Source organism: Lemur catta, chromosome 14 (genome assembly GCF_020740605.2).
Source record: "Lemur catta isolate mLemCat1 chromosome 14, mLemCat1.pri, whole genome shotgun sequence".
NCBI classification, from domain to species: domain Eukaryota; kingdom Metazoa; phylum Chordata; class Mammalia; order Primates; family Lemuridae; genus Lemur; species Lemur catta.
In genome coordinates this window covers 66,153,845-66,168,501 of record NC_059141.1, presented here as the reverse complement: position 1 = coordinate 66,168,501, position 14,657 = coordinate 66,153,845, and the positions used below count along the sequence as shown (strand labels likewise).

Here is a 14,657-nt window from a genome sequence, read left to right as displayed (position 1 = left end):
ACGTGGATGAAGAGAAGCATAGTAATGCAACGGACTATTATTCAAAAATAAAAAGGAACAAGCTAACTGACAGAATGGCATAGGTGAATCTCAAAAACATTATGCCAACTGAAAGAACCCTTACACCAAAGGTATAAAATTAATTTCTGGGACAGGCTAAAACCAATCTCCGATAGAAAAAAGATCAGAAGAGGTGTTTGCTTTTGAGGGGATAGGGACAGGGTGACTGGAGAAGGGGAATCGAGACACTTTCAGGATTGAGATAATGTTCTACATTTTTATAGGGTGTTGGGTTGCACAGGTACATTTGTCGAAATTCATCAAATGGTACCCTTAATATTTATGCACTTCACTGTATGTAAATATTGCCTAAAATGACAAAAAATCATAAACAAATATTGAGTTCTAGCTAATGATATCCAGACTGAAATAGTTGGGGTGAAGTATATTTATGGCTACAATTTACTCTGAAATGCATAAAAACAAAAGCTGATGGATGAACAGAGTGATGAATAGACAGGGTGAAGAGATCTGCAGTAAAGCACATAGAGCAAAATGTTAATTGTAGAATCTAGGGCATATGTATTCTCACTTCAGTAGGCAAGTGATAAACATCCTGACAATGAAATATGCAGTGCTAAAAAGAAATGAGCTATCAAGCCATGAAAAGCCATGGAAGAATCTTAACTGTATATTAGAAAGTAAAAGAAGCCAATCTGAAAAGGCTGCATACTATATGATTCCAAAGACATGATGATGTTCTGGAAAAGGCAAAACTATGGAGACAGTAAAAAAGTTGTCAGGGGTTAGGGCAGGGGGAGGGATGAATAGGTGGAGCACACAGGATTTTTAGGGCAGTGAACCTACTCTGTGTGATACTGTAATGGTGGATGAGGTCACAATACATTTGCCCAGACCGATAGAATGCACACCACCGAGAGTGAATCCTAAATCATGGACTTTGAATGATAATCATGTGTCAATGTAGGTTCATGGATTGTAACTAGTATTACCACTCTGGTGGGGATGCTGACAATGGGGAGGCTGTGGGCGTGTGGGGGCCAGAAGCATATGAAAAATCTCTGTACCTTCCTCCCAATTTTGCTGCAAACCTAAAACTGCTTTAAAAAAATGAATCTTTTAAAAAAATAAACTTATGAATTGCACATATATGCCACTTATATAAGAACAGAGAGTTAATATCCTTACATTATAATTTCATGTAAAACTACAAAGAAAAATCCAAGAGAAATGGCCAAGACATGAACATTCACAGGAGCAGAAATGGGCAAAAGATGTTCAATCTCATTTACCTGAGAAATACAAAGTAAAACCTCAATGAGATACAAAGAAATAACACTCATTTGAGGAACAAGTTTTTAAATGGTAACAGGTGATATGGATGTAAAGAATGAGATGCATATTCTCACAGTAGGAAGGTAAGTGAATCATTTTGAAGGTCAGTTTTGCAACTTAGAAGTTAAATGCATCTACCCCTTTTTTTCTACTTCTAGAAGTTTATCTTCAGAACTGGCCTCCCTTCCACACACATACCCAGGTATACAAAGATTAATGTCACGGATGTGAATTGCAGCCTCATTTCTAATAATATCAAAACTTAGTAATGAACCTAAAAATCTATATCTGTAAGGATTTAAATAAATCGTGCATTAGTTAGAAAGGTATATGCCTATGTTCTGACACAGAAAATATTAAACTGGTTGTTAGATGAAAAAAACAAGCTGCAAAGTGATGTGATTGCTGTAAGCAAATGCATTTTATGTATTTTCATATATACGTAACACTTTATATATTTTTACATACATAAGAGCAATGCCTCCGACTGCATGACTATGGCTCTGTGAGCAGGACCTTGTAACAGAGCCCCAGCCCTGGCCTTCCCTTCCCTGTCGTCCCTCCACCCACCCAAGGTTCCAGCCCTGCTCCTGCCAAAGGGCCAGGTTTGGTTTTCATCCTCTTCTGTTATTATCATGCTAACAGCTTTGACTGTTGTATACCTTTCCCTCCACTGTACTGATTTTACCTCATTCAATCTCTTTTTAATGCTTAACACATTGACTGCCACACTAGAAAAAAATATTTTTTCCTTGGGGCCATGGTATTTCATTATGAAAAATAGAATAAAAACTTCAAAAACAAAACGATCCTAATATAATGAAAAATTTGTTATTTTTTATTGTCTTCTGTGCATGAGTTATATGCAACTTGAAAAATAGTTCTCATGGCTCCCAAGGTGAAGAGACACATGAGTTACATATGCTTCACGAGACCCCAGGCTCAAACCTAGTGTGAGTTAAATACAACTCACATGGCAGTTAATGTGTTAGCCAGACATTCCCTCTTTTCCAGAGAGAGGCCAGTGGCATTGCCTGGTCATCTGGAGAGCCCCATGGGAGCCCTGGGGATCATCCCTCGCCCCCCAGCCTGAAACCCCAAGCAGTGAGAAGCCGCCCTCCCGGCCCTTGCAGCCCCAGCAACATGGAGGTTGACACTTCCAAGACCCTGGAGAGGGCTCAGCAACATCTCTGTTACCAAGACGTCACATGGGCTGTGCACCAACTCCAGGGGCACCATTCACATTACCAAGAGTTGACAAACTTTTCTAGAAAAGGCCACACTGTAAATATTTTAGGCTTTGCAGGCCATACACTCTGTCCCAACTATCCCCCTTGGCCACTGCAGCAGGAAGCCAGCCATAGACAGTATGTAAGTGAACGGGCATGGCTGCACATCAAAGTTTATTTACAAAAACTGGAGGCTGCTTTTGAACAGTAGTTTGCTACCCAGACATCCCCTGGGGGTGGGGCAGCCCTATACCCCATCACTGTGGCTGGAATCAAAGGACAAGAAGGCTTGGCCTGCCTGTACCGAGACCCTACCTAGTGTCTCTTCAGCCAAACTCCCAACATTCCTGAAAAACACAGTGGCTCCTCTAGGAGCCCCAGCCGTCACCTTCATACAGAAGCAGGTTCTTCCTCCAGCTCCATCCCCTCAGCACTGAGCCCTGGGGTTGTCCCCAAGCAGGTTCAGTGGCTCTGTGGGCCCATCCTCTACTTGGAGCCGGAGCCTCCTGTTCTGACATTCTGCTGTGACCATGGCTCCACGAAGCATCCTTGTGCTTAGCTCCCAAGTCTGCCGCAGCACAGTGTGGACGAATTCCCCAGGCCCACCTTGTGAGGCTGCAGCATGTCTGGGTAAGCCTGGCCTCCCTCCTGCACCCCTATCCTTGGTGGGGATGCCAGCACTCCCAGCCCTGTGGGCTGTGTGCAGCCTGAGGATCAGTGGCCCTGCCGTCCCTCAGGGAAGCCCCGCCAGAAGCTGAGAGATGCAGCCTGGCAGAGATGGCACCAGCAACCCTGCTGGTCTCCCTGGTTCTCTTACTCAGCTGGGCTCTGGGTCAGGAAACACGTTTCCACAGACAAGCCTGGTTCACAATCCACCGCTCCCATGGGCATTTGCCACACACCGAGGCTGGCTTCCCCAGGGTGGTGAGCCCAGGCAGGTGAGCCTGGAAGTCTGAAGCAAGCACAGCTGCACGAAATGCCTCAGTTTTCATTCAATGCCTGAGCACCCCCAGACACTCTGGCCCCCAAACACATGCCAGTGTCTGACGGACAGGCTGAGGAAAAGACACCTCCAGAGGCCGCCTGATATTCTTTCCACAAGCCAGACACATCTGGAGAGGTGATCAGGGCCACTGGAGCGCCTGCCCACATCCCCAGCCTCCTAGCAGGAAACAGTCTCATGGCAAAACTCCTTTTTAAAGAAAGGCTTTATTGCTGCAATTAGACACCCCAGTGTATAGCACAAACCCCCCTGTACAGAGAATTATTCAAGTGGTAATACTGAGAAACAGTGAACATACACAAAAGAATACAAAACTAGACATTCAGATAACTAGAAACTTTCTAAGGTAAGAAAAATTTCAAATGTGAAGTGCCTTTAGAAACTACACCACACATGCCAGTGTAAATTTGGTTTTTATTAACAATCAACTTTCTATAAACATTGCATCTAAATGTGCCTGATCAGGTGCACAACCTGAACAATTACTTCCAAAACAAAGATAAATGCTTTTGTTTCCCTACGTTTTGGTCTTTCCTTGGGCTAGAGATGGAAGCTGCACATTCCAAACCAGATTCAAAAGGGAAAGTATTTCAAATGTGTTTGTGTCCAGCCAAGCCCACAGCACTGCGAGGCTCGCCCCGCTGGCCCAGCCCTCCTCTAGCCCTGCAGGCCCTGCAGGCATCACCAGAGGCTCCCAACTGGCCCGGCTGCTGGGGCCTCACACCAGGCAGGGCACACGAACGGCAGAAACTAGGCCTATATGATTGAAAAGAGGGATTAAAGCAAAAAAGGGAGAGATATTAGAAGCCTAGAGTAGAAATAGATCTTACAGGGTTTCCAAGAAAGTCTCCCAATAGACTTGGACACAAAAATCCATTTACAGCTGAAATCAGAAACCTGAAAGTGGTACTTATGGGAGAAAAGGCCCAATCAGAGAGAGGGCTGGCTGGTGACACACCGGAGACTGCCTGCCTCTTCCCCTTCCCTGGCCCACAAATATCAGCCCTCCTGGCCCTGACACCTAAGCCTGGGTTTCTGTATGGTTCAGCCAAATGCCATCTTACCACTAAAGCCAAATGCAAAATAAAGGGGGGGGGAGAACTAGGGAATAAATAGCCCCCCAAAAGAACTTGGCAAGTTCACCCAGATGAAAGGCATACTGGCAGATGCTGTGTCCCCACTAGGTGGCAGCAGAGCACCCCCTGCCAGGCTTCACGCTTCACTACTAGTCAGTCACTGAGGGGCCAATGGATCAGAGGTGCTGAACTAGAACCTGCACGAAAAGAAAAGTCAAGGGGGTGGCTGTGTGCCCCGCCAGGAGGTGAAAGAAGGATGTGGGCGACTGTCCACAGAGTGGCCAGAGATGATGAGATGGTGTTAGGCCTTCCGGAAACGGGAGACGGCTTCACATGAGAATCTGGTTGGGCATGCATGGCAGCCGGACAGGGTGCCAGCCACGCCAGGTGGGCTGCCCAGGGGCTACCCCTACCTCAGCACACTTTCCTCTCTGCAGGAAGTCTCAGGGCTTTTCAAATTCAGCAGAAGGGGTTCCATGGGTGGGAGGGAATTCACACTTAAAAATCTATCCCAGTCATCACTTTAACCACTCATCCGTGGTTGGAGGGTAGCAGGGACAAGTGTACAAAACCAGGGGCCTTGCCTGGGCAAGAGTTCCTAAGAGGCAGTGGCAGGGCTGACCTGGGATTCAGCTCCCCTGAGTGGACAGTCTGTGGCTGCCTGGTGTCCCCAGAAGGAGAAGGGGTGTGGGTAATTGCACTTTGGGGCACAGTGAACACAGGCACAGGCTGGATGTGGCCTGGGAGAGAGGGCAGGTTAACCCATTTTCAGGAGCCAGCTGTGGCCGGACAGTGCCTGTCCGCCCAGAGAAGGGCCACGGCGGGGCAGCTCCACAGACCAGGACTGGTGACCCCGATGCGCCGCACCCAGAGCTTAGAGACCCTTCAACCTCCTCCCGGACTTCAAAACAAACCACAGGCTTCCACTCCGAAAGGCAAAGAAATCTAGTGTTTGCTTGCGCCTTTCAACAGGATGACGGACCAGGCTCAGAGAGAGTGAGGGCAGGACCCCCGGGCACCTCACCACCCCTCTGCCAGCTGGATGAAAGTCACCAGGACAGACAGCACGTGGCCTGCTCACATTGTGGTGTAGGCCCTCTGGCCTACTTTCCTGGAGTTGACTCTTTATTTGCCTGGTACTATGGAACTAGGTTTTAAAAACAGAATTTTAAGCAGACTTTTTAAAGGGATAAAGGCAATTTGATGGTAGTGATTTTGGTTTTGTCTTATGAAACTGGTACAGGAGATAATCCCTGATGACAGAATGGACCAACAGTGGGGCCAAGGGCCCCTAAAGGATCCTGTCTGTTCAGTCCAGTTAAGGCGACAGATGGGCAGGTATGTGGCTGGGGACCCCCGCAATTTGCTGCTCACACCTGATCCTTGTCCTAGGGCCAGCCCACTTGCCCCTTGGCCCTCAGTGGTGACTCCACAGAACCTTCCCCCGAGCAGAGCTGCATGGTGGGCCAGCACCTAGGAGCACCTGCGGCACAAGCCCCGACCAAGGCGGCACGTGGCTGCTCCTTCAGTGTGAAGTCAGCACCAACTGGAGAGATTTGTCTATAAAGGAATATTTTTTAAATATTCATTTTTGTTGTAATTATTCACTTCCTTTCCTTCTGTTTAGATCTCAAAAACCCTTCTTTTTCAGTGTTGACAAAAAAGAAATGTACAGGGCAGGCTTCTGAAATAAGGACTTGTCATAAAACAAGCTCAAAAGCATAGGAATTATGCTCTAATTGCCATTTAACATCCATTAATTCCCATGAAAAAGCCTCAGATCTGTCTGTCCTGTTTTAGAGTCACACAAGTCTGTCTTATGGACACAGAGTGAATGTCACGCTTCTTAGCATATATAAGGCAAAAAGGGTTTTAGATCTATTACGATGTAAAAGAGATAACAAGGGTAACAAAGGGGAGATTTCTAAATGAGATGTTCTTTAAGTGTCAATCCCACTGGACACACGTATCACAAAATAAAGATTCTCTTCTGTAAAGTGCTGTTTGCTCGGTGAATCACACGCCACCACACACGGAGCGCCGGCACTGCCTGCTTGAGAGAGCCAAGGTGGCAGCATCAGCAGAGGGCGGGCAGGACTTTGTGCCGGGAGGGGCTCTCCTTAGTGCAGAGGGGATCCTCTCCTCAGGGCCAGACACTTCAGGGCCTGCACGCTGCAAGCTGGAGGAAGCTGCACATCAAGGCCTGGTGCCCCCTGCTCCTGCTCTTCCCTCGGGTTTGGCATTTTATTCTCTCGTTCTGCTCAAGATCATGGGTGCAAACTCGGCCGTCTCCCCATCATGGCATCATGGAGTCTTCCACCTTCTCTTCCCACAGAGCAGCCTGGCAGAGGGGGGACCCAGCCATGCCTGGCTCCTGGAAGGGCTTTCGAGGAGATTCATGAAGGAGGGTTCAGAAAAAGAGAAGCCACTAAAAATATTCACCTGCCCCGTCTATGCTATTAAAGGACATAAGAAAGGTACACAATTGGCAGTAAACAATTTCCTTCAGCTCTTCACAGATGTCCAGGAAAACTACACCCTCCAGACAATCAAACATGAATGATTTCTGCTCCAGTGTCTTCAGGCTCTGTGCAACAAGAGTTTGTGTCGGAATGACAGACTCCACGTCCATCTTTATTTTCAAAGTTGGTCTCCGTTAGTGCAGATTTTTCAAAAACATTCTTTTTGCTTGTTTCTGGACAATTCTGAACATAGATCACTCTATTATAAGCCTTGAGTCTCTTCCATAAATGCACATATACTTTGCACTGAACATACATAAAAAGAAGTCCTCCGGTGAAGCCAATGGCCACAACCACCAATTTAGTCCAAAAGGGCCACTCTAGGATTCCTGAAAGGAAAAAAACTCAGCCTATTAGATCTTATTTAAGATATGAAGTACATAAAACACTACTTCTGAACTTCCCATAACCAATAGATTCTTAGCTTTCTTTTAGAGACGAGGTCCTGCTATGTTGCCCAGGCCAAAGTGCCGTGGCTGTCCACAGACGCCATCACAGCTCACTGCAGCCTTGAACTCCTGGGCTCAAGTGATTCTCCTGCCTCAGGAGGATCTAGAGGCACATGCCCCAACCACTAGATTCTCAACTGGCCACACCCTGCTTTGTCAAAGGAGAGACAGAAAAGAGTGGCCACCACCTTTTATCCTGCTTCTCTAGGAGGTAGTCTGTGGAGATTCTCACGGTCCACGATTTGATCTCTTCTGACTGGGTTTCAAAAACTACCAACCACCACATCAACAGAAACATCCAAAAAGGATACTTGGTGCCTGCTAATTTACGTTTCCCATCCAGAAACCCAGATGTTTGTGGTCTGGCTGGAACAATGCTCCAATCCTGAGACCCAGTGTGCCATCCAGGGCCTCTGTGCTGAGCTCACCTGGCAGCCTGGGCACTCACCTGTTGCCTGCCCCTGCTTGATCTCCTCAGCGGTGCGGTCGATGAGCACGTACAAGGACCAGACCACGCAGGTAATGGCGATGACATGGAACGTCACTGAGCACATGATCTTCCTGCGCTCATTGGCTGTCATCTGCAGCTTCTCCCACTGGAAAGACAACATGCAGGACATGAGGCTCGGGCTCAAGGTGAACGGCTACAGTGGGGTGAGAACACTGTAGATGGACAAGACTGGCTTTCCGATCCCTTCCCCATTTCCCAAGCTAGATGAATTTCCCCAAATACACGAAGTAGTTCTCTTTAAACCACTTGGCTTTGAACCAGTACCAGGCACAGCCAACTTTCTATGCAATGAAAAGAAGCTAGGATCAAGATGAGTGCTGAACTACCAGCGGCAATGCCCTTGTCTGCTCATTCTGGCAAGCAGACAAATGGCCTGACAGAGGATTCTACGATTTTAGTCCTGTTGAAGACAACATGTTGGCCCGAAACCCAGGTGCTACGTTTTAAGTCTCCCTGACTTGCTGACTGGCATGGACAAGCAGGGGAAGAGAGGGTTGATGATGCCACAACACACTAGCAGATGGGTCACACTATGTTGTGAAGGTGAATGGCAGAAGGCGCTCACTCTTTGGTCCTCTGCTACTTTTGGCAGCAACAGCTCGAAATCGATGCTAAGGGTTCCTGGTACAAGCAGACTCTGCCAGTCCCATCTCCTTTAGGAGCTCATTAATTTACTCCAAATAGCCAGATTTTCATTTTCATTTACTGGTTTCCGAATCAGAAGAAAACACATAAAGGTAGAGAGAAAGAACAAAGTGTAAACACTGCATATCCTTTGCCAACCCTAGTCATAGCCTCTTTCCAGATGGATCTATGCGGGGTAAGTTGAAACTAGAGCCTTGTGGACTATCTGTATTGTCTTAAGACTCACTTGAGAGATTAGTATAGAATAGACACCCAATAAATTATAAGGCTTTTACTGGGGCAGAACAGTTTTTATACAGCTTGTGCCTCCTTTCTCTAGCACGCAACTGCTTTCTGCTGGGGTTTTATACACTAGCAAGTGCCCTGGACTTCCTATCTAAACCCAGGGTCAGTGCCTCGGTGTTCCTGATCCCTGATCCCCACTATTTCCTGGGACACATGTAGCTCAGCCCTTGCACAACCCTTGAACACTCACCCTCACCTTTTTGGTGTATGCTCTTCTCTACAATTTGACCTCTCTAAACTCCTTTCACTTCACCTCCAAAATGCTAGTCATCTTCCAACAACTGCTCTAAAACCCAAACATTCCATGATGCTACCAGCATGCCACTTCCCCAGCACTCTAGCGATAAGGGGCACTTTCTTCTCTGAATGCCTGACGTGCTCCAGCACCACATAATTTTGCATATAACTGGCACTGCCATGTACTGTTATTTGATTACGTGATACCCCCTGCAATTTACATATTAACGTTTTGAGATAGGAACAGTCTCTTACTCTTCCAAACAATCTTCTGTGCCAGGCATCTAGAGAGATATATGAAAACAGCGAACATTTAAACAGGGGGCCAGTGCCATGGACAAAGCTCCTCTCAGAGGGAGCAATGACATGGGCCTGAAGACAGCTGCATGTCACATGTCTGTGGTTCCTTTCCTTTCCCCATCCACCCACCCACTCTCCTGTCCAGGAAATGCTCATCACAGGTGCATACAAGTAATTTATGGTGTGCTATGCTGTGCTGAGTGCTGGGGAAAGATACTAATCTCTAACATACAGTCCTAATTCTGCAGAGAGGCAAGACATGAACAGTTAATACATATAAAGTTAAATGCTAACTATGACATGTCTCAAAACACTCTGCGGTCTAGGGCCAGATGACTGACACAGACAAACAAGCAGGCTTAGTTTGAAGGAAAAAGAAACATTAGGAATGGTCAGAAAGAGGTTCTTCCTGAAGGGAGGGACTTGGAAATCAGTACCAGAAACAACAATCTCTACAACATGAACGTAAGCACCGGCCCCAGCTTTTCAGATAAATGAACGCAGGAGGCAAGCTATGGCTGCACAGTCTGAGATGCTAACTCTTGCAGGGTCACTTGTTTTACAGAGGGTAAAGCAATTCCAGGAACATCTCTTCCTCACACGTACTTTTCTCAAAGGCTTCAGCTTGGTCTCCATGATGAACTCGTATTTGCAGAGCTCGCAGCAGCGCGTGTCAGAGCTCTTGATCCACTGCTGCAGGCAGGCCTGGTGCACAAAGTGGAGGCTTCCCGTGCAGCGGCAAGGCGTGATCAGAGGGCTCTCGTCATCTCCCTCACAGTGACAGATCCTACACCGAAGAAAAGCAGTCACTGTGAGGGGGTCCCACAACGAGGAAGGTGACACTTCAGTGGAAAGTCAATCCCCTCCCACCCTGGAAAACTTTCAGAAACAGACACCACAGAAGTGACTATGAGCACAAAACATACAAACACAAATGAAAACAGTGACTACGAACTAAAAGTTTCTAGCTTACCGCACCAACATGGAAAATCTGGATGGCATTTGGCAACAAAGAGGAAAAAATGACACAAGAAATGACAAAGCAGTCATGTTTTGGTAAGACTTAAGAACTTCAACTGAAAGACGAATTTACAGCAACCTGAAATCATTTTCTACAATGTAAGATGTTAAAATAATTAGATGAAAAATTTCTACATAAAACAAACCCGGCATTCCACCTTCCAAAAATGCTACAGTGACTTAAAAGGTGATGGCATTGCTCTTTAGCTATGAAAACTGACCTCACCTTTACACACCACAACCGTACATTTCTGTCCTCTTTCTGGCAGTAAACAAAGATCACAGTACCTCTCCTGGACCTAAAACACTCACCGTTATCAGATGCTACCATTTCACTTCCTTTTTCAGGACTACTCATAGCAGTACGTGAGAGTTAATTTAAAAGCATTCCTTATTTCCACGGAGGCATGCAGCAGGATGTAACTACTAACCTCAAGGAACTTTAACAAGCTTTTGAGAAAGAGTCTTTCCCAACAGCTGGAGAGCAGGGAGAGACCTTTCCTGAAAGGAGCCAGGCTCTCGGGCTGTCTGTCCTAGTGAGGGGTTTCTGATCCAGTGATGACAGCTGGCATGAGGATGGGAGACTAGGGAAAGGTCAGAATGGGGAAGGCAGAAGAGTGTGACAAAAGTGAATCGCAGAGGCCAGACGAGGATGCTGCGCAGGACAGATAAAGGTGGGAAGTGGAGTTAGGACCTGGGCATAGCTGGCAGGAGGGAGGAGCTACTGCAGAACAGCCACTCCCCACACACATGCAGGGAGCAAGGGCTTAAAAAGAGGCTGGGAGGGGCAGCAAACACTTAAAATCTGGACCATCAAGCTGGAAAGCTGGAGATACTATTTCGTCTTCAAATTTCTTTATGTAAAATCTACTTATTTTTAGTTGAGAAGAGTCAGCTTGGCCTTTAATATGTGGAGCTTCTTCCTCTTGTATCATCTGTGAAAATATCTTGGGACCCACATCATAAAAATTAGTTTTCCAAATGATACCAATACTCCATTCTTCTGGAGAAAACTATTAACCCACAATTGGCCACACTGCCTATGACTTCATTTTCCTGAAACTTCACATATTAAAGCAAGAGGCGGCTATGGGTGTGAGCAGAGACGGCCAGAGCTGCGCTTCCTGGCAAACCAACCTGCAGGCATCCCCTGATGTGGACACGGGGGACATGGGGGGACATTTCTCAGAGAGGGGAGAAGGACAATCCAGGTCGCTGTCCTTTTCTGTGGAGCAGAGGGGCGCCCGCAGGACCCTGCTTTTCAGTTTTGTGGACGTGCTGTCCTCAAAGACGTCGTCGTCTCCCATCTCATCGGAGCAGAAGCCGGCGCTCCCAGCCAGCCCGCTGGAGGACTTGGCGGCATGCAGGTGACCGGCACAGCTCTCCAGCTCGTGGAACCTGTGCAGGCTGCTGGAGCTCGAGCCGCGCGAGAGAGAGAGCAGGTACCGGAGCAGCCGCCGGCTTCTGGACACGGCCTCGCCATCTCCTTTCTCGTCCGACAGCGGGACGTGCACACCTCCCTTGCCAGCTCCCGCCTCAGAGGCAGTTGAACAATTGGCAGAAAGGGATGAAACGCAAGAATGTTTGGAACTGCCAAGAGGTCTGCGGATCAGCGTCCTTTTCTCTTTATGATGGAACCTGTTAATTCTGAGACGTGGATCGTGAGGGAGTATTAATTTTCCTTCAGAACAAGTTCGTTCCACATAGTCAAAACTTTCCAAAGTATCTTGGGCCTTCTCACCCACGTCATTTAGGGACTTTGAGAACTTTAGTGTTCTTCTGCCTTTAGTATTCTTAACAGGGTTCAAGGCCTGGACCCATTCTGAACCAAAGGAATTTCTCTTTGACGCCTGTACTGTGTCTTTACAAATAACTGTCACAGTGAGCCCTTGTGTCAGAGAACTCTGGCATTGAGGAGTTTTCAAGACAACAGCAGACTGCACGGGACTGTGGTGACAACACTCAGAAAACACTGCACTGGAACTGCATGCAGAACAGTGGAATAAAAGCACAGAAAGTAAAAACAATTTTAAAAGAGAACAGACATCAAAGTGAAGAAATGAAACTTGTATGGGTAACTTGTGAGCAAACAGCACATAAAACTGGGCCAGCTGTCTAGACCAAAAGTAGCCTGATCAAGCAATTGGAAATCCGGGAACCTACAGACACTACTGTTAATTTCTGGGGTGCACACTGACCCATCACAGCACTGAAGCAGAGTGTTACCTGCAGATGTCCTGGGTGGACGGTGTGACAGAAGTGCGAGAGAAGGCAGACACCGGAGCCGGAGCTGACGCTGATGGAGGACTCCCAGCCTGTAATGACACATCTCTGGTCAGTGTCCAGGAATGAGCTAAAGAGACCACGTGCGCTGTCTCCTTCTGAATGGCGACGCTGCTCAGTGAGTAACATATACTAGGTCCCAACAAGCCTAGGCAAAACAAATTAAACAGCACTCTTTTTTCTTATCTGTGGATAAAAGTATAGCCAAGAAATATCTCAGACTACAGAACACCACTACTGATCTCTCGCAGGTTCAGTGGTCCTTCGTTTCCTGAGCATCTAAACTGAATTGGGTCATACATAAGTCAAGAAATCAAGTACTAAAAGGTGCTATACAAATGGAAAAGAAGTGTGAAGCACCATGCTGCCACACTTACCTTCCCAGCCCCAGCACACTCACCTAGTTTATGAAAGGACCCTAATCCAGGCTGGCAGATTTGAGAGCTCTCTCCTACTCCACAACCTCATGCACAGTACCATGCTCTGGTCTGTGAAACCTCACTGCCCTGCCATGGCTCCTTATACAAAAGGGAGCCCACCTGACCACGGGGCCACCAGTCAAAACTCAATCAGGGCTTAGGAGGAGAATGAGCACAAAAACGTTTCCAACTAGTCTAAACTTGAAATTGAGAATTAATAAAAGTCATCAAGGCCGGGCGCGGTGGCTCACGCCTGTAATCCTAGCACTCTGGGAGGCCGAGGCGGGTGGATCGCTCGAGGTCAGGAGTTCGAGACCAGCCTCAGCAAGAGCGAGACCCCGTCTCTACTAAAAATAGAAACAAATTATCTGGCCAACTAAAATATATATATAGAAAAAATTAGCCAGGCATGGTGGCGCATGCCTGTAGTCCCAGCTACTCGGGAGGCTGAGGCAGTAGGATCACTTAAGCCCAGGAGTTTGAGGTTGCTGTGAGCTAGGCTGACGCCACGGCACTCACTCTAGCCCAGGCAACACAGAGAGACTCTGTCTCAAAAAAAAAAAAAAAAAAAAAAAGAAAAGTCATCAAGAAAATTTAAATTTGGCTGGGTGCGGTGGTTCACACCTATAATCCTAGCACTGTGGGAGGCCAAGGTAGGATTGCTTAGGAGTTCGAGACCAGCCTGAGCAAGAGTGAGACCCCATCCTAAGGCACCAGGTGTGGTGCTGAGCGCCTGTAGTCCCAGCTACTCAGGAGGCTGAGGCAAGAGGATCTCCTGAACCCAGGATCTTGAGGTTGCAGTGAGCTATCATGATGCCACTGCACTCTACCCAGGGTGACAGATTGAGACTGTGTCTCAAAAAATAAAGAAAGAAAGAAAAGAAAATTTAAATTTGAAAGAATGTGCAATAGGAGGTCCATGGGATAGAATAGGACCTCTCAGGTGGTGAACAATCAAAATTAGAGAAAAGATCTGAGAGGGAGAGGAGGCACCACAGTGGGGAGAAAGCAGACACAGGGAAGTAGGGACGGGGACAGAAGCTGAGCTGAGGATGCACAAGCACCGTTAGAGGGCTCCCACGCTACCATTTCCATGGCCCTCACAGACCCATGCGTATGCACACACATACACTCTTCCCTCTCTGGGACAGTGAGCCTGAGTGAGCATCTGCTTCATGCAACCCACAACTCCAGGGAAACAGTGCCATGAGTCTGTATCACGAGTAAGCCCAAATCACCACCTCCTTTTGCCAGGCCCACTTGAGTGGCCCTTGGTCCTAACTCCTCCAAGTGAGGGAGCTCCGCCCTAGCCCACAACTCCC

General features: G+C 47.3%; 1 protein-coding gene across 2 annotated transcripts in view; it reads right to left on the bottom strand.

Annotated features, from left to right (window-relative positions):
- Window positions 1–3,775: 3,775 nt before the first annotated feature.
- Window positions 3,776–14,657, bottom strand: part of MARCHF8 (membrane associated ring-CH-type finger 8) — a 128,684-nt gene continuing 117,802 nt past the window's right edge. Inside the window, exons 4-8 of one of the 2 annotated variants that reach the window (XM_045568404.1) lie at window positions 12,860–12,948; window positions 11,771–12,616; window positions 10,220–10,400; window positions 8,084–8,231; window positions 3,776–7,515 (exon numbers count right to left, since the gene is read on the bottom strand). In XM_045568404.1, coding sequence (XP_045424360.1) covers window positions 7,214–7,515; window positions 8,084–8,231; window positions 10,220–10,400; window positions 11,771–12,616; window positions 12,860–12,948 — 1,566 coding nt within the window. In that variant the 3' untranslated portion in view covers window positions 3,776–7,213. The remainder of the gene's footprint in view (window positions 7,516–8,083; window positions 8,232–10,219; window positions 10,401–11,770; window positions 12,617–12,859; window positions 12,949–14,657) is intronic. The other variant, XM_045568403.1, reaches the window with a different exon arrangement.